The following is a 20,839-nucleotide window of genomic DNA, read 5'->3' on the forward strand; positions in this document are numbered from 1 at the left end:
AAAAAGTGTTTGTTTTATTCTTTCTATAATATGCCATTAATCACTTTTAATATGTAGGAAATAGTGCATGATAAATGTACTAATAATGTACACATATACATACAGGCATTCCTCACTTAACTGGGTTATGTTTCTGCAACTAGGTTCTTAAATGAATTGGTTGCTAAATAAGGAATTGTATATAGTATGTACATTACTTTTTTCAGAATGGTGAAAAGAAACTCCAACTTCATGACTTTCCTTTTATTTGCACAGTTTTCATCCAGAGTTGTAATGTATAACAACATAAAACTACAGTACTGTACTACATAGTGCAGTCAGCAAAAATTACAGTACTGTATAAACAAGGTATACTGTATAATAGACATTGAGGCTCTATAAACAAGATGTACAGAACTGTACCCAAAAAAAGAGCCTTAAATCTGAATACTTGTCAAACAGGCCATTAAATGAGGGATATTTGTATATAATATATAATATTATATGGTATATATAATATACACCCATACTTGTATATATTTGTTTTGGTTTGGTTTTTTGAGACAGGGTCTTGATATGTGGCCTTAAACTTGCAGCTATCCTCCTGCTTCAGCTTCCCGAGTATGTGCTGGGATTTACAAGTATGTGGCGCCACACCTAGTTTTATTTATGTTTCATCATTGGCTACTTTGGAATTATTTTGAACATCAATTCTTACTGTAGATAACTTGAATTATGTTATATAAGCATTTGGCCTAGAAATTTCAAATGTGAAATAAAACACAATAGTAGTGAACAGTTTTGCTTTCTCAAATGTGGGGTTTCATCCCTTCTTGCTTAGGTGGGAAGAAAAATAAATCTTGTGATTATGTAAGAAATTGAGCCAGATGTGGTGGTGCATGCTGGAGGCTGAGGTATGAAGTTCTACCACAAGTTCAAGGCCAGCCTGGAGTACATAGTGAGATCCTGTCTCAAAAAACAAAACAAAAACTTTTTTTAAAAAAATTAACTTTTTAAGAGCAGATTTAGGTTCATATCATAATTGAGAGGGGGTTATAGAGATAGCCTACTTATCCTCTTCCTATGCATATAGTATATCGCTTCCACCATTGTCAGCATCCCCCACCAGTATAATGCATTAGTTACAATTGATTAACCTACATGGATACATCATCAAAGTTATGACTTCTTTGAATAGCAAAAAGAAGTTTTAAAAACAATAAATTTATTTTTGAGATAATACTTTCATACTGAAAGATAAATTTAACTTTCATATGTATCTTTTTTCTTAGTTGACTATAAGCTTGCTGATAAGAGGAACTCAAACTTGTAAACCATGTTAGAAGATAATGATAGTTTTATGTCATGTTTATGTGGTTTTTGTACATTCATGTTTGTAACTTGGTGTCTTAATGATTACCATATAAAATGAGTATAGTTGTTTGAGGAACTATGTTTTCAAATAGCTTCTTTGAGATAATAAAAATACTTAATGTAACATTTGAGACTATAATAAACATACCTTAAGGTTTTTTATTAAAATGAAGGGTCACTGTTGTATCATATTGCTTTGGGGACTTTAACATAAAATAGTAATACTTTTTGGATTCTGTTTTCAGTTGTCTTTGATTCTTAATGTGATTTGACATCATAATTCTGTAATAATCCCACTTTCTGTTGACTGTGATCTTAAAATTTTAAAACCCTAACGTTGATAGCAGAATAATATAGACTGCTACCTTTTGATGGGGATAAGGAGAAAAGCATAGGTGAAACTCAGTAACATACTATGGTGGGAATATTTTGGCTAGGAAAAAAACATATCATAGAGATGGTATCATATTTTTAAATGTGAATAGTAAATCTGATTAATAGCTATATTTGGGACCTTGAGTGTTATATATTAGTATGTGACATATGGGTTGACAAATAAATTGTTGGCATACCTGCGCCTAGGTGGCATGAGACTCAATATTGATAATTGAATGGTTTATTTTATTGAAAGTTATACTTTAAATATTAGTACTTATGTCTGTACAGAAATACATAAACTTGAAAATAAAAATAAACTGAGATTAATGTTTGCAGAGGGAGTAACAAAAAGTATTTTTTGTGTTGGAGATATAAAATAAACTTTATGGTAGGATAGCCTAGAATAATGATGGCGAACCTTTTAGAGCTTTTAATGATACAAACAGCCTGATGAGGCATGCATGCTATAGGTTCGCCAACACAGGCCTAGAATATGATGTTCTAGTATAGTTGATCTGATTTAAATTATTAAAGCTGCATGTTTAGATTTTAAAATACAGTAAGGGAACCTTTGACATTTTTATGTGAGTTTATATAGTCCTTTGCAAAATAGTCATGTCGGAAGACACTGACAGATAAAATTTGTGATAAACCTTAGGGAATAAGCACTGAAAGAACTGAAAGAAATCATTGTGATTTTCAAAAAGTAAAGAGGGAGTGGGTTTTAGAAATTAGGAAGTCAGTTTTTTGCTGAGTCTCACCAAAATTGTGGAGACTTTTCAGATCTATGATTTGTGAAGCTAAAAAGCAAAGAGAAAAAACCCCACCTTATTATAAATAAATCATATTAAGTACCCTAGTTTCTTTTTGACATGGTTAGCAGTGCTGGTTTGTCCAATGCTGTGGCCATCATAGGCATAGTATAACGATTTTAGTTAAGGTACTGAAATGTGAACTTACTACAGTGAAAATTTGTTTCATTTGTATGGAGTCATTCTTAAGGGATACTATAATGGAGGGTCACAAGGGTCTGTGTTTATCTCTGTCCTCAATTCACAAAGGATGTCAGAATCAAAAAAAGATCATGTGAAATATTGGAGCTGAAAAAAATCAAATTAGTAACAGTTACAAAGTTCTTTTAGGCCTAAACACAAACAACAGTACAGATGTGTGCTAGAGTATACTTGATTTGATAGCCGTTCATCTAGTAAGGGTTCATACTTGGGGAATGAGAAGAGAGAAGATCAAATTAACTAGCCCAGAGTTTAGTATGAAGCAATCATGTGATGTGATTGCTAAAATCTTTAACCTAATCTCCTACTTAAACATGATAGCTGCTTTTAAATGTTTGAAGAGCTGTTTTATAAAACAGGACATAGAGGATTCAAGGAAAGTTGTGCCTACCTATAGAATGGGCTTCAGCAGGTGCATTATACCGAGGTGGAATAACTAGCTCTCTTTTAAAAGAGATTGTTGTCTTAGTGGAAGATTGAATTAGATTTAGGGTTTGTTTCTTTCAAGCTTTAAAGTCTGATTTTGTCTATTTTTAAAATAGAAATTCTCAGGCTGAGGGTAGCGGTAGGGAGAGCATGTGTGAGGCCCTGGGTTCAATCCTCAGCACCAAAAAAGAAGGAAAATTCTTTATCTTTGGATACCTCAGAAATTTCAGTGGGATAAAGTTTTACAGCCTAACACCTAAGGGCTATGTTATCTCTGTCTGTCCGTCCATCTATCCTGTCTCTCTGTCTATGGCAGTGGACACACTGGTACAGAAGGAGGGGCTCTTGTTGAATGTTGACAGAGTGGAATTACTGTTACCTGGGTTTAGGTTCTAGCTCTTTTTCAAGTAACCAGGGGAATTTGAGTAGTCTATTTAAACTTCATGTTTGTTGACTCACCTGTATAATAGAGTTGGAATAGCTGACTAAATGTTAAGCCTCTTTTTGTTCCAGTATTCGTTTTGGAAGATTTTTTGCTCTTTCCCTTAAAACAGTTCTGAGCTAGAAGTTTAAATTGGTAAAGAATATACTGGGTATAATTATAAAAGCCAACTGTGATAATTTAGAACCTTTTTTTTTCTTATGTCTTTATGGCTTTAATTCATGATGATCCTTTCATAATTTAGAACTTTTTTGTTAACGTGCACCAGTGTTTAAACTTTGAAGAGCCGACGTGGGAGTGAGTATATGCTTATAATCCCAGCTCTCAAGAGGCCGAGGCAAGAGGATTGCAGTGAGTTTGAGGCTAGCCTGAATTACATAGTGAGACTGTCTCCAAAATAAACAAGAAAAGAAAAAGAAAAAAAAACCACACACAACTTTGAAGAAGTAGAAAGATCTTTGGGGGAAAGCCCAATTGTAACAAAATAGAATATTTTGTAGAATTCAATATGCAGATTTTATAATAGATTATGATGACAAAAAAATGACAGTCAAATAGGACCAGCTAAAGTCTACAGTTGTGTTTGTTTGTTTGTTTTGCGGTACCAGGGATTGAACTCAGGACCATGGGCTTGCCAGGCAGCCCAGTGCCATTGAGCTGTATCCCAGGCCCAGGTCTACAGTTGTTTTGAAAATACTTTCTCCCTCATTTTGCAGTACATTTTTACATTATGGGTAATTGTTTATGATAACAGTAAAGGCACTGGGAAATAAAATGCTTTTCATTACCTTTTATACCTTTTCCTATAGATATCTATTAGGAGCTTTCATGGTAAATGTTAAAATAACTAATATATTATTTCCCTGGGTTATAGAATTTTTAAAAATTAATACTAAAATTTTTGTAGTGTTTACCATTTGTATTTCTTTTAAAAATATATTATTTTCTATATAATGAACTAATAAAATAATTAGTGCAGAATTTATATCCTTTGTAGTTGAAAAAATAAGCCTTGAGAAGTTGTATGGCCCTATGTTGCTCACATGGCTGGTGGCTAATCAGTGAGGACCTGGACTTGGATCTTAGGCTTCTGACTATCAGTTAGTATATACTTTTCCTTTGCATCACATTGCCTCTATATAGCACTTGTATATTACTAATTGATGAAATTGTAGTGCGTTAAATTGTTTCTTGATACTTCACAGCTGGCAGACACACCAAAATCTGAAAGATATGAGCATGTTCTGGAGGCATTAAATGATTACAAGACCATGTAAGTTGATTTATTTTACGTATCCCTATGAGGGAGACAGTAAGAAGGAATAATGGCATTGTTTAAGAATTATGGGATTAGTATATAGGTCAAGTACATACCATTAAAAATTTTTTAATGTCCTGTTCTTATTTGGTTAGAGTACAGCAGGGATTCTCAAGGACTGGAGAAAGGAAGAGTAATCCTTCTGTGGGAATGGTGGGTGGGAGGCACCTCAGTATCATTCAGAGAGAATTTGATCTCTTCCATTGAAAAAGCATAGTCAGTAATTTATTTCTGTAATTCATTCTTCTAAAAATAAGTTAAAAATCTTGTTAATATTACAAAGAATAGAAGTGTCTTGAAAGTTTGAGATCTGTGGTTTTAAGGTTAGTTATTGTCATTTAGTTGTAGAAGTAGTATTACTGGTCTGAGTGTGGTCTAAGATAATTGAGTGATATTTGACATATTTTTATATGGATATCCCTCCTTTTAAAAAAATTTAGGGTATCTAAATTTCTTGAAAATATCTTCAAAATCTCATAGATGTTTTATAAATGTGTATGCAGACTCCAACTAATGAATTATATTTTATAATGTATTTTTATAAAATTTTATAATTTTTGTTTCTCACAAGATTCTATTTCCTCATTAAATTACATTTTAATTGCTAGTCATCAGATCTTTAGGTTGAATTAAAAAGCATAAGGTACCTGAGTAATTATTTTACTGGTAAAAAATATTTTATGAGACAGTGAATTCTGAATTACAGATTAGGGTGTCAGAAATACATCTGTTCCTATTTAAGTAGGAATGGGAGCTCGCTGTTCTTAAACTTGCATAAAAGTGGAAGAACATTCCAAATATTTGACAGAGGTTGTTGTAACTATTGAGGCTGTATTAGAGCTAAGGTAAATGAAGGTGTTTGGGAATAAGGACCGTAACAATTAAAGAAAAGGGCTTAAGAGCATGTTTTTCAGAGGCCCAGGTCTATACTAAAATAACAGTTCTCTAGGTTATTTCCAATTCCACATCTGGCACACTAGACACTTGTTTTATTTTCTGGGTTTCCTACTTTCTTTTCTCATTCTGTCATTTACTAGTTCTGACAAAATTTTCTCTCCTTACAGGTCCACTTTGAGATAGACTTCTTTCCATAAAACTTTTTTGAGATATTTCTAACATATCACTAAAATAGGGAAAATATTGGAATTAAAAAGACATTATTTTGTACCATTCTTCCTTGCTTTAAGAAATTAGTTGTCCCCCCACCCCCACCCGCCTTGAGACAAAGTCTTACTATGTTGTCCAACCTGGCTTCAAACTCCTGGGCTCAAGTGATCCTCCTGCCTTGGCCTCCTGAATGCTGGGACTACAGGTGCACACCACCACACTTGGCCTAGCTGCCATTTTTTCTTCCTGGAACTGATTGATTTCAGGGGTGCTGAGCTATATTCCTAGCCAATTTTTAAATTTTTTTTTTCATTTTAATTAGTACATGTTTTCAGTACATAATGATTACATTTTATCATGGGGAATTGGTACATGTATATATGACACATCTTCTTTTTACATCCCCTTTTTCTTTTTTCTTTTTCTAAAACGAGATCTCACTATGTTGCCCAGGCAGTCAAGCCTGGCTAATAGTCATATTTTGAAAAGAAAAGTGGACATGTGCCTTTTTTCGCTTCTGATCTTATCTCTTCCCCTATGATACCATACCGTACAGTGGACTGCCTCTAGGGAAGATAAGAATCAAGGAAAGCAAGGAGAATTAAGGGCTTTTGTAGTATTAGATGGGCTTCCATATAGAAGGGACTTATGAGTGAAAGTTAAATGAGTTAGGGTCTCCCATGTATATGTGTTGAGTTTTTAAAATTTTAGTTAATTCTTTTAAAAATTTAGGTTTATGTCTGGGAAGGAAATAAAGAAGAAGAAGCATTTGTTTGGGTTACGAATTCGTGTTCCTCCTGTGCCACCAAATGTGGCTTTCAAAGCAGAGAAAGAACCTGAAGGAACATCCCATGAATTTAAAATTAAAGGCAGAAAGGCATCCAAACCTATATCTGATCCAAGGTAAAAGTTGATCTGTGGCTTAGTTTTTCTCTTTAGCTTATCTGTAACTAAAAATGTGTGTTGTTTAGTCTCATTAGTATATTTCAAAGTACAAGCAGCCGTTACCTTGATTTTTTTTTTTCCTTCCATAATTTCTTTTTTACATAAACTATGAAAAGCATTGATTTAAATACTGACTTGATCATGTTTCTTCATTTACGTTTCATTCATTCATTCCACACATTTATCAAATTCCTCATCTAAGAGGGGATACCATGACAAGACAGATTTTCTTCTCTCATGGGATTATAGTGGGGAGATTTACATTATAGTGGGGAAGATAGGTGGTAAGTAAGTAAAATAATTACTGAATCAGTGCTGTTTAAGAAATAGCATGCAGGGGCCGGGGATTTAGCTCAGTGGTTCCACCACCTGCCTCGCAAGCACAAGGTCCCAAGTTTGATCCCCGGTACCAAAAAAAAAAAAAAAAAAAAAAAGAGCATGCAGGGCTACAGATATAACGCAGTTGCGTTGTGCCTGCCTGGAAAGCACAAGGTCCTGTCTTCAATTCCTGGTACTGAAAAAAAAGGAAAGAAATAGGATGCTGTTTTATTTAAACTTGACTGGGATTGATAGAGATGGGAGTTTTGTAGTTTAAAAGGGAGGCTTAAAGAAGGACTATTTAAGATAATATTTGAGACTTGAATGAGAATAACCTGTGACAAATCAAGGGAAAAAATTCCAGGTAGCAGAAATAACATGCACAGGGCCGGAGATTTAGCTCAGTGGTTCTGCCGCCTGCCCTGCAAGTGTAAGGACCTGAGTTCGATCCCCGGTACCAAAAAAAAAAAAAAAAGATAACATGCACAAAGGCCATGACATATATTCCAGAAATGCACAGAAGATAAGTATGAGTTAAATGAGGACTAGAGAGTAGTAGTACCAGATGTTGGAAAGTTTCAGTGGGGCTCGATCATGTATAGGTCTTGTAGGGACTTTGGGTTGTTTTCCAAGAATGATGCCTATGTAAGCAGGTTTAATTATTTTAAATTTATTTGGATTCTCTTTCTAGGATGGGTAGTATATAAGAATAGAAGCCAAGAGAAAATAAAAACTTGGCTGTTTTCTGGGTGAGAAGTGGTTGCCTATACAGGGGTAGATGGTAACAGCAGAGTGGAGAAAATATGTTTGAGATAAAGATAGGTGGATGTGAAAGTCAGGCACTCAGAAAAGGAGAGGTCAGGAAAGATGATATAAATTTGGAAGCTGATTGATAAAACCGTAAGGATGAATGAAATTATTTAAGAGAACAAGTAGAAAGAGAAGAGAAATGGCTCAGAATAGTATCCTGATACCATTTATAAATTTGGAAGCCAGAATGGTGGCACATGTCTGTAATCTCAGCACTCAGGAGGCTGAAGCAGGAGGATCACCACAAATTTGAAGTCAGCCTGAGCTACAGTTAAAGGCCAGCCTATTCTACATAATGAGACCTGGTCTCAACAAAAAGAGGGGAGGGAACCCTAAATTTGGAAGAGGTGAAATAAAGGAGTGAGATAGGAAACTACAGTAGTGTCATGAATACATACCATAGAGGGAATGTTTCAAGAAAGATGGGTATACTGAATTGTTCAAGGATGCTGGTGACAGGTGGGTTAAGATGAGAGACGAATGTTTACTTTGGATACTGTTTTTGTTACTTTTTTTTTTTTTTTTTTGGTATAGGGGATCGAACTCGGGTCTTTCCGCTTGTGAGGCAGGTGGCAGAACCACTGAGCTAAATCCCCGGCCCTGGATACTGTTTTTATTAGTAACCTTGATAAAAACAGTATTTTGGAGTAAAGATAAAGCCAAATTGAGGTAGATTGAAATGTAACTGAATCAGGCACATCTCAGTTTACATGTTAAAACTACTTTACCTACATATGAAGGAAGACAGATTCAAAATAATAATAACAATTACAGAGAAGGAAAACCTGTCGTTAAGAATTCTTAAAAGACATTGGAGAAAGTGTGGAAAGGATGAATTCGTCGAAGCTCAAGTTTTACTATGAAGGGAAGCACACATAATGGCAGCTGAAGAGAAGGATGAGAGCAGTAAGTGATGGGTTTTTAATTAGGTAGGAGATACTTGTGTGCCAGTAGAAATAATCTAGTGGAAATGACATTGGCATAGAAGAGAGTGAAACTGATTGAAGATATTACACTGTCTTTGAGAAAAACCAAAAGGGAAGGGATCTAGAACAGTGATGGTGAACCTTTTAGAGCTTTCAGTGATAAATAGCCCACTGGGGCACACATGCCATAGATTTGCCACCACTGATCTAGAGCCTTAATGTGAGAATAGCTTTTGATTTTTAAAAAAAATTTTTTTTTTTGGTACCGGGGATCGAACTCGGGTCCTTGTGCTTGCACAGCAGGCGGCAGATCCACTGAGCTAAATCCCCGGCCCGAGAATAGCTTTTAATAGGAGGAGAAATACTTTTCTGTTGAAATGAGGTGAGAAAAAGAAGATGCGAGATGCTCGTTGTATAATAATTTGGGAAGGAGGGAGATAGCTAAAGTTGTCTGGTAGTTTCTAATTTCTCCATGGACTATGAGGTAAAAGCTGAGATGGCTATATAATGAGGGAAATGTAAAGAGTAAATAAAAGATAGGGACTAGTCATCTTGGGAGAGTAGAAAAATGTAATTGCAAAGCATTGACAGTGTACCATAGCTATTTGAAATTTGTAATAAAGTGGAAACTACTACTTTAAAGCTTTTTTCTTGAAAAAAATACTTATTATTCCTGTCTCTTTAAAATTCTATCATTCTAATCTTTTATTAGTAGTTGATGAGTTAGGGGGGGAAAAAAAAGAACCAGGTGTGGCAGCAAATGCCTGTAAACCCAGCACTTGGGAAGCTGAGACAGGAAGATTGCTGTGAATTCAAGGCCAGCCTGGACTACATAGTGAGTTCAAGGCCAGCCTAAACAAGACTGTGTCTCAAAAAACCAACCTCTCCAAAAAATACTCCACAGAATTTTTCTCATTGTTACGATGTTTTTGATAGGATGCTTCATCTTTGGCAGCTGCCAGATCATCTGATGCCACCTGATAAAAGAGTTCAACTTTTTAAAAAGGCAGCCTCGGTTCTTCAGCCCTACATGTGGGTTGGTTTCAGTCTGAGAATATTCTTTCTAGTATTACAATGGTCCTTTATAAATGTATGTTGTTTATCTTTTTAAAAAATATATATCCCACCTATCTTATCCTTGTCTAGCTTTCCTTTGTTCTTTCTCCCCTACTTTCACCTTCCTTATACTTTCACTATTATTTCCTGACCTTTGTTAGCTAGAGGGATAGTTTTCCCATTTTCTTCATTCACTTCTCTCTAGCCTATTATATAGTATATTTCCTTTTCTTGAACTGAGTTTTCCTTGATATTTCTCATAGGACTCCATTTTATTAGCTTGCTTGTGTATATATTTGTCAACTTCTAATTATAATATGAACCTCAGCATAGGGAATAGCTTTGTTATCTCTGTTATCTAAAACCTTCGGGGATAGAAGCATTGTGGTGAGTAAATTAAATAGATGTTCTTTATATTGGTACTTGGTTCTTTTTTCTTCTATTAGGAGTGCCCTTGACTATTGCTCTTTTTCCCTTTCTGTTGCTTGATATTTAGCCCTCTGTTTCAAAGATTGTTTTCCAAGTCTTTTTTAGTTTGCCATATTAAAGACTCTGCCAACATTCTGCCACTTTGGCCTTCATTCTGTGTCAGTCTAGAACTGTGTGTGTTTGTGTGTGTGTGTGTGTTAGATAACCTTTATTGATAATCTACCATAATTTTAATACTGATATTTCTATGAGGCTAACTGCTAATTTCAGTCTTCCCCCCATGAAATAACAGCCTAAGCTAAATAATCAGACTTTCAGAAGTTTTAAAATCTTCTATCCAGTATGGTTGTCTGGTTGGTAGTGGTTGTTTTTTAAATCTTTAGGTGGTATGTATATTCCAGAATATTAAAGAGAAAATTTTTTACTTAAATTTTCACACTTAAATATCTCAAGTCAAGAAATATTTAAAATTAGAACATATTATCTATGCTGTTGACTAAACTTACAATTTTTCATGTTACTATTATTAAAAATATAAAACATGTCTAATTACATATGAGAGCCTTTGTCTTTATGCAGGGATTAAATACATAATGTTTTTTCTATTTCAGAGAAATAAGCAATGGAATAGAAAAAAAAGGAAAGAAAAAATCTGTAGGTCGTCCTCCTGGCCCATATACAAGAAAAATGATACAAAAAACTGCTGAGCCACCTTTGGTAAGAGGATATGTTGATATATGTTCCCGGAGAGGAAACACATGTGAACTTACTAAGAAGCTAATATTTCTTCCTGCTTACTGTAGAACCATGCTTTAACTCAATATTTTTATTTTCCAGGATAAGGAACCAGTTTCTGAGAATCCTGCCTTGGATTTACCTTGTTCTATAGGGTAAATAGAAAATTATTTTCTTCTTTCTTAGCGTTTTTTTTTTAGGGGAAATTAGTGTTTTTAGTTTTTGTAATATAGTTGCTATATCACTTAAGTTCTTTTGTCTCAGGATAACTGAGGGAACTGCACATTCATCCAATACCTCGGATATGGATTTCACGGGTGCTTCCAGTACAAAAGAAACTACCTCGTCTAGTATTTCCAGGCATTATGGGTAGGTCTTTTATGTTCTTCTTCCTTACTAATTTTCTTTTAGATTGTGTTTCATGGCAAAGTAATGATTGAATAATTTTTTACCCCCTGACATTGATACAAATGTGCTTTTTGAGAAAAAGTCCATGTGGAGATTCACTAAGTTTTTAATATTAATCTGAATATTTTTTCAGCTCAGAGTACAAACATTAAATTTTTCAAATTTGTTAGGAAATTTTATAGTCCTCTATAGAGGACTTTTCTGATAGGCTGTTTAATGTTTGTATTATACAAGTATACCTTGGTTGAGGAAATTTTTGGTTTTTAAGAATCAAGCACAGGGCTGGAGATTTAGCTCAGTGGTTTCACCGCCTGCTGCACAAGTGCAAGGACCCGAGTTCAATCCCTGGTACCAAAAAAAAGAATCAAGCACAAAGGGACTGGGGATTTAGCTCAGTGGTTCTGCTGCTGGCCTTGAAAGCGCAAGGTCCCAAGTTCAATCCCCAGTACCAAAAAAAGAATCAAGCACATACATGTTCTTATCAGTAAAAAGATTTTAAACTCAGAATTTTCCTTTTCAAAATTAAAAGTAGCATACTGTGGAGCATAAGGCTGGAGGATCATGATTTCAAGGCTAGCCTGGGCAACTTACTGAGATTCTGTCTCAATAGTAACAAAAATAGTAGCAAAGTCTCTTTTAGTATTTCTTGTAATCCAACTTGTCAGAAAGACATTTTTCCTAAAGCACATCATATCAGATATAAAAAGTTCATTCTAATTGGAATAGAATCATTAGTTTTTAAGTTTGAAATGTTCTTTTAAATTCTTAATCATAATTCAAAAACTGGTCTTGTAAATTATTAAAATTCTAAGTTAAAGGGTTGAAGTATGACCTGTTCATTAATAAATAATAGTAATGTGGGATATTTTTTGCTTTTTATTTTGTATTCCACAAAGCTACTTAAGTACATTATCTGATGTCATTTTTTTTTGGTACTGGGGATCGAACTCCGGACCTTGCGCTCTGCCAGGCAGGTGGCAGAACCACTGAGCTAAATTCCTGGCCCTGTCTGATGTAATTTTTAAAACAAAAAAATTTTTTTTGAGACATGTCCTGTTATTCCCATGTTTTAGATGAAGAATCTGAGACTTACATGAAGAGGGTATTTTATGACAAGCCCAGTATTATATGTTTAGCAAGCATAACAGCACTGAATTATTCCCTCAGGAATTAGATTTTATTGAATTTATCTGTTAGGTTCTTTCTTTGCTATAAGATTCTTTTGTTATAAGATCATAAAATCCTTGTGTTTCTGTGGTGCAAAAGACCTAAAGATGATCTTTTTCAAGTGAACAGAGGCTAAGAAATTTCAGTTTGGCCAAGTAACAGAGTCAGAGGTAGACCTAGGGCACCTTAACTTCTAATTTGTGCTTATTATACTACGTCACTTCACTATGCCTAGAACTGGTAATAAGAGAACCTTTATTTTAGTATTTAAGCACATGGAACAGTGTCTTGTTGGTGCTTTTTCTGTATTTGGGTCAGTGAATGAATGAATGAATGAATGGTCTCTGTTTTCAATGAGATAGTTGATAATATCAGATATAGGGCTTCTTGGTAAGAATTTGCCTATTTGGCCTCCTAGTTAAAAATGTGCTCTGATTGCTTAAAACTTAATAGTACATAGTTAAGGAAGAAAAAACTACCAAGGTCACCCCTAAGGTGATAGAATCTAAAGTAAATGAAAACAAGTGATAGTTGATTTTTATAGCATTTACATTTGTGTTGGTTTGGTTGGTTTTTATGTTATCAAGGGTATGTAATTAGAGTGACCCAAAAATAAACAGTATATATTATATGGGCAAAGGATGCTTTAAAAATTTAGTCGACAGTTTTGGCCTTTTCTGTTTCATAGCTTATCTGACTCCAGAAAAAGAACTCGCACAGGTAGATCTTGGCCTGCTGCAATACCACATTTGCGTAGAAGAAGAGGTCGTCTTCCGAGAAGAGCACTCCAGACTCAGAACTCAGAAATTGTAAAAGATGATGAAGGCCAAGAAGATTATCAATTTGAAGAACTCAACACAGAGATCCTGAATAACTTAGCAGATCAAGAGTTACAACTCAATCATCTAAAAAACTCCATTACTAGTTATTTTGGTGCTGCAGGTAGAATAGCATGTGGCGAAAAGTACCGAGTTTTGGCTCGTCGGGTGACACTTGATGGAAAGGTGCAGTATCTTGTGGAATGGGAAGGAGCAACTGCATCCTGACTGTAGGAGTGAATATTATGTTCACTGCACTCATTTTCTGTAGGTACAGTTCAAAGCCCTAAAGGAGTCTGGCTTTTACTATCTTTCTTAAAAAACAACATCATCAAAAACAAAAAAAATAGTCACAAAAGGAGATGATACTAGCCTTAACATGTACTTATCAATGTTATGGATATTGTCAAAAAAAGATATCTTTTAAAAATCAGAACAGAGACTTAATTTTTTAAATCATAAGATTTGTAGAATGTTTCTAGGATAGGATATTAAAAAATGAATCAAACTCATGCATGGTGTTAGATAATTTTTCTAATTATTCCATTGAGTCAGTTTTTGTGATTAGTGGTTATCAGAGCAAACAGATCGTGTAGATAGCACAAGTATTTGGAGAAACATTGTCTGTTTTGTTATACCAAAATGTTGGGAAAAAATTTATTTCAATACCTTTTAGATTTCATAAAGTGCAGTGTATATAATGCCTACCGAAAGACTGTAAAATATTGAAATTTTCTTTCAAGCAAAGTGTAAAAAATATATTGAGCCTGTAAATTGCTCTGTGACTAGACTTCATTGTCGTCTTAATATATTCTTTGCATGTACATATATATACACATTTGTGTATATATATGTGTGTGATTATGTGACCTATGCAATACAAATTATGGGAATGGGCAGCTTTGGAGTATATATCCCATAATTCTTTTTTCAGGAATAGTTGCAGTATTTACACAGCAGCATTTCTTCTCAGGCTTTTATTGGGTGCTGTTGCTTGCTATGTATGAAGAGAAATGTGTCAGACAAGTTTAGTGTGTACCGAAGAAGGGTGTGAACAACAGTGTTCATGGGCTTTTAGAATGCTTTTCACTTTCAGTCCTTGTAACTCAGCTGTTCAATACCTAAAACAAATTCAAATAATATCAACATTATTTCCTACCAGAAGTAACATTTTCAAGTTTTCATGGCACATTTGATTGTAAATGTCTCTCGCTTAACAGTAAGTCTGTGGGAATCAGGTGAAGATTCCTGAAATGTCTGTAGTTACTGTTAGTCATGTTTGAATAAGTGTAGTATGAACAAAGTATTTTATTGCACAGGGTTAACAAACAGTATGTTGCTAGTTGAGGCTTCTGCTGTTTTATTACAACATTACCTCTTGTTTTTATAAAATGTACCAAGATTTAAATTGATAACTTTATTTTACATGTTTTAAAAAAAACCACTTTCTTTTATCACCAGTGTTAGAGTTGTCTTTTGTTTCTTTTTGTTTTGTTCTGTTTTGTTTCTTAGCCAAAGAGTAAACAGAAGAATATTCTTATTTTGGTGGCTGTACATTTTACTTTTAAAAGTGATTGGTGGATTTTAGACAAGAAATTGGAGAATTTGCTGCCAAAATGCAAAATATGTGAAGTGTAGTGATGACAGAGTGGTAAAAATGTGGGTTAGTACTTATTTATTCCATTAATTGATTATTTGACTGTTTATAAAGAAAGTTGCTTTATTTCTTTAAACATCTTCAAAAGATGACTTTTTCTTATCACATTATAGCCAAAAGAAGCAGAGGACTTCATTGTCTTGCATTTGGTTCCTGGTTTACCAGGTATAAATGAGCTTTACAAAAGTGCAAATCAAAAACTGTCACTTCTGTTTACCTCCACCAAAACTTGATTTTCCCCTAGCTATTAATTTAAAGTTGCCTTTCTTGCAGCTGCAATATTTTGAATAACACACAGAGTTTGTGTTGATTTTTTGAATGTTTGTTTATATCTAGGGGTAATGGAAAATGTAAATCCCGTGTACACTCCACCTGTATCATATTATTTCATTTTCCCCAAAGTCCTTTAATTCTAACTGAACACCAGCAGTATTTTTAGTAACTCTTTATTTACCATACTTGGAATATGATTTACCAAGCTAAACTGTCTTTAGACGTAATTATTGTGAATGTCTGTTTTATTTTATCACGGTGGTTCACATGGCTCTGATGTTCAGTTTGTATTTTTGGAATTGCTTTACTTAGAATTAAAACAGACCAACATTAAATGTGTGTATTTTTTAAAGAGCTAATGAGTTTTGCTTCTGTATTTGCTTGAAAATACACACTAGTGCAGTAGTTGACTGCTTTTATTTAGCTAGGGAGGTAAGGATTTTCTGATTCTACTGCTGGTAGGTTTTCTTGAGTTTTCTTTATAAAACTTTGCTTCCTTTTCCTCTTACCCCCATGTAATAATTAGTATTTGCTATGTGTTTATCTTAAATGATCTTTTAAAAATAAGATATATTTGGGCTGGGGACTTAGCTCAGTGGTGCTGCTGCCTGCCTCACAAGTGCAAGGTCCTGAGTTTGATCCCAGTACTGAAAAAAAAAAACATTTATCAAGCTTGCACTTTATATTTGAAACACGGTGTCTCTGTCTACCCTTTAAAAAAATTTAGACTTCCCAATTGTTTCTTTTCTTATTTAAATAGAAGGTATCTGGGTTCACACAAAAGAATGTCCTTCCACCCCTAAAATACTTTGCTCCTAGCTCACAGAAAGAAAAGATGTAAAATTAATACATCTTACTAATTTTAATACCATTTTAATTCAAAACAAATACATTTTTATAAATACTCTGATAGTAAATGATGAACATAGTTTCTTAGGCCCTTAGATGACTAAACTAGAGCACAATATGAGTTATTAGAATTATTGTGAATGTCTTAAATCTTCAGTTCTAATGTACTTGATAAGGTACCTGATAAAGTCAGGTTTTGCTAGGTATATTTTGTCAATAACTAGTATTCACTGATGAAAGGTTGAAGGGTATCCCATCCCAATTTTGGAATATTTTTTGCAATTATGTTCTGGTATTCATATTTCATTTCTATCATGTATATATTTGGAAGATTTATCAGTGTTGAATATAGAATGCTTGTATTATGGGCTACTTTTTCGAACTACTAGATACTCTTAAATTTTGGATGGAACATAATCTAACTTAGCTATTTTTAACAGACTGTTTTGTAATATGTTCTGAAGTTCTTTGAGAATGTGGGGGTAGATGTCCGTGCAAAATCATGTGAGGAAGTGTTTCTTAATTACATCTGAACAAAGCATTCCCAGTCTTCCTTTTAGTTTAGTTTCCTCTGTGGCAGTTGATCAGTCATGCTCTTTCCTCAGGAGTATAAAAACTTGACAGTTAAATATAAAGTTAACTATTATCATGGATGATTTTCCAGTTTGCCATAGGAATCCACGTATATCTGTTTTGATACAGATTTAGAGGTAGAAGGGAGATATGTGTAAGCAAACTGGTTGACTCTGTAAAAGAAGTAGATTGGAACCCATATGATACTATAGTTGTAATTCTTAAGTTGAAATATCAAAATGTCTTGGATAGCTAAATCAAGATACTCTGGTAGATTTGTATTCAACATTAGAATACGATTAAAAGATTAGCCTGCTCACTTTTTTTTCCTTCTCCCCTCATCTCTACGCAACAAAATCCTGCTTTCTTTAGCTTCATTTACATTTTTTCTCATTGGAGATAATTATAAAAACTGGATACTCAGTAACTCATTTGTCCAGTATCTTCAAGGAATATAATTTGTCATTCAAGAAATTTTTCACTGGATTTGAACAAGCAAATAAGACTTTCAAAGATGATATTAAATGTATTTTTAGATAAAGCAGAAAATTTATTCTGTTCAAAATCACTAGTCTACTTCTGCAACTTGTATTTACTGAAAAGTGTTCAGTCTTTTCTCCCCCCACCTCTCACCCTATGACATACATTCCCAGTGAGAGTGACATCCCTAAATGGGCAAAAATTGGTTTATGGGGGCGGGGGCACAAAACCTTAGATAATGGTTTCTGACCCTTCCGAACAATAATCTTCATTTCTTAGTATTTAATTACTCTTATGTTTTCTTAGATAGCACATGAGCAGTATTGACTTTGAGTACATAGATAAGTCACAAAATAATGTGTATTTTTTACATATAGATCATCTGTACATGTGTACTGTGAAACTATAGCAGATGGGCATGTTTTGATGGACTGATTGCTTCATTTTGAAAACATTTTGAGAGTCTGCACATGCCAGTTGCCATTTCTTGGAGATGTTTGATCTTTATCCCGGTCTTATGTATGACCTGGGCAGTTAAATAAGTCTGTTTTGTATTTTGTTGTTTTATTCTACCAAGGTCATTTAGCCCATCATTATTATGTCATTTGCTAATAGGAAAAACTGACAATATGTAAAAGTAAAAAAGGGGGGTAGTGGTACCAAGATTGAATACAAGGCCTCATGAGTGCTTAGTACACACACTACCATTGAACTATATCTCTAGGCCAAAAGTAATATTTTCATAGCAAGCACAATTTAAAAGTAAGCTCACAAAAGTTTTCTAAAGAAATTAAGAGTTCCAGAAGTTTTACTTTTGCTGGAAAAGTAGCATTTTTAAATGAATTTTAAAAATTTGTAATATATAGCTCTTAGTCACTAAATTGCATATATAATTTGATACGTTACAGTTTTTATAAATAAATTGCTTTAAAATTACTCAAAATGTTATTGAAATTTAAGTTAAATAGGATAATAGCATCCAGGATCAGTGTTGTATTCTTTATGTTAAACTGTAAATATTGTCATTGTAACCAGTAGTTAACATTTAAATAATTCCTTTAGGGCCAGGATTAGGCCGCCTGCCTCACAAGCGTAAGGACCCGAGTTCGATCTCTGGTACCAAAAAATAAATAAATAATTTCTTTAATACTATCTGTGGAATGCAAGGTAATTTTTCCTATGCAGAAGTTTAAGGTTTTTTAACAAGGGTCCTCTTTAAAAATATGGTAAGCCTTAAATAGCCTTGAAAATAAACATATTTGAGGAATGTGGAAAGTTATAGAAATGAAAGTTTTTGGAAAAAAAATTGGAGAAGGAAAGCCTATTGGCTCATTTACCACTTAGTGGGAGGCTCAGTTTGTTTTCTATATTATTTCAGTATCCAAGGGTATATTCTGTAACAGAACCATTGTGAAAAAGTTATTTTAATTATAATATTTCAGAACCTTATACTTAGACTTTTCTGTTATTTTTAACTCTGGATATAAATTGTCCAGTGAAGAATTATTTCAGTAGAGACCTATTTTTGATACCTCTTTATAAAAATACCAGAAACACTAAAAATGCCTCTTATTGAAGGGTTTTCTAGAATATATTAAATATTTAATGCTCTTATAAACACCATTTTTGGCATGTTAACCTTTCTTGTCCGCTGTGAGATTATGTATATTTATTATTATGTGTTGCTGTAATAATGGTGGTACAGGGATCTGGATGTAGTTAGGGGACTCTTATCCTGATTTTCTTTATGACCTAGACGAGGTGGTACTTTTTTATATGTCTTTTTCCTGTATCTTCTATGGGAGTCCTCTTTTTAATCCATTTTATTCACAGTGCATTAAGTGGCTTTTCTCCCTTTCTTTTCCACCTAGTTGCTAAACATTATATGTGATAGAGTGGAAAGGATTTAAGCAAGGTTTTCTGGGACAACCAGGTAATCATGTGAATAAAAGTTTGGACCTTATTTTACTCACAATTTTGCTTTCTTTTTAGACTGAAGATTGAGTTATTTACTCCAAAGAAAGAGTAAATGGCATCTTATATTTATTACTCAAGAGATTCAATTTTTAGTTTGATTTTCTTGCTTCCTACCTTATGAAATAGAAGTCATTCAGGTATTTAGAAGTATCACAGCTGGAGAATTGTGATACAACTATAATGTAGAGTGTAGAATGAAGTTGATTATCTTGTGGCTCCCTAATCCATCTTCATCGTTCCTTCAGGTATCAAAAATTGCCTGCCCAGTATAGTATATCCTGTGGTTTTCTATTAACTGGCAGGTCAATTAAGACTATTCTAGAGTAGGTTCTTGTATGTATTCTGTGTTATGAGAAAGAAGAAATAGAAGTATGGACATTAAGTATAGTACCGTTTTAAAGAATAGCAAATTGATATGGCATGATTTCATTACATGTTCATATATCATAGGCATAAGAGAAAACCAATGAAATAGAGAAGAGATGGTATTTTAGCAGTAATTTATTAATTATCTGCTTTATAGGTTAAATGAATTTAAGAATTGATATTATAAATTGATTAATTTTTAGTATTTTAAGTGCCAAAATTGTGTGCAGTTAAACTTAAAATGTCAGGTTTCAGAAGATCATAATTAATTTCTGATATCATACTTTTATCAAATTCAAGTAGTAATGTTTATCAAATTAATTTGCTTTGTTTCCTGACTTTGGCTAAATAAGTCAGTAAAGTGTATAAAATTAAGTCACGTACAATGACTGTTATCTTTATATAGAAGTTTCAGTTGGATCAGTTTCATGATTTTTTGGAAATTATTTTTATTTTATTTATTTTATTTTTTGGTATTAGGGATTGGACTTGGGACCTTGCGCTTGCAAGGCAGGCGCCAGAACCACTGAGGTAAATCCCTGGCCCTGGAAATTATTTTTAAATAAAATACTTTTAATTACTTGAAAACAGTATTTAGACTAAAATATTTTTAAATGCTGGGTGTGGTGGCCCATGCTTTTAATTCCAGCACTCTGGGAGACAGAAATATCACAAATTCGAGCTCAGCCTGGGCAATTTAGTGGGTTAGTGACTTAGCAAGGCTCCTTTTCAAAATCAAAAAAGAACCGGGGTTGAAGCTCAGTGAAAAGGTTCTGGTCTCAATCCCCTGTTCGGTGTGGGGAAAAATAATTTAAAGAAATAGTTTACATTTTTTTTTCTATTTTTTAAAAATTTATATATTAATTGGTACATTTTAGGTATACAGTACATTTACATTTATCATTGGGTGTTTGTACCTGAACATGATGTATCTTAGTTCTTATTGTTTTCTCCATTACCTATGCGCCCTTCACCCCCACCACCCTTCCCTGTTTACATAGATTTCGTTTCCATT

At 33.7% G+C, this 20,839-nt stretch overlaps 1 protein-coding gene across 6 annotated transcripts in view; it reads left to right on the forward strand.

Annotated features, from left to right (window-relative positions):
• The window catches only part of Mtf2 (metal response element binding transcription factor 2), a 60,778-nt gene extending 44,845 nt beyond the window's left edge, over positions 1–15,933 (forward strand). For 3 of the 6 annotated variants that reach the window (XM_004841252.4, XM_087213140.1, XM_004841254.4), the window contains 7 exons: positions 4,818–4,885; positions 6,770–6,940; positions 9,973–10,068; positions 11,133–11,238; positions 11,359–11,411; positions 11,521–11,625; positions 13,520–15,933. In XM_004841252.4, coding sequence (XP_004841309.1) covers positions 4,818–4,885; positions 6,770–6,940; positions 9,973–10,068; positions 11,133–11,238; positions 11,359–11,411; positions 11,521–11,625; positions 13,520–13,877 — 957 coding nt within the window. In that variant the 3' untranslated portion in view covers positions 13,878–15,933. The remainder of the gene's footprint in view (positions 1–4,817; positions 4,886–6,769; positions 6,941–9,972; positions 10,069–11,132; positions 11,239–11,358; positions 11,412–11,520; positions 11,626–13,519) is intronic. The other 3 variants (XM_004841253.4, XM_087213138.1, XM_087213139.1) reach the window with 2 other exon arrangements.
• The last annotated feature ends 4,906 nt before the right edge of the window (positions 15,934–20,839 follow it).

The sequence above is a fragment of the Heterocephalus glaber genome, unplaced genomic scaffold, assembly GCF_053883595.1.
Source record: "Heterocephalus glaber isolate CG9 unplaced genomic scaffold, H.glaber_assembly_v1.0 deba00001442, whole genome shotgun sequence".
Classification (NCBI taxonomy): domain Eukaryota; kingdom Metazoa; phylum Chordata; class Mammalia; order Rodentia; family Bathyergidae; genus Heterocephalus; species Heterocephalus glaber.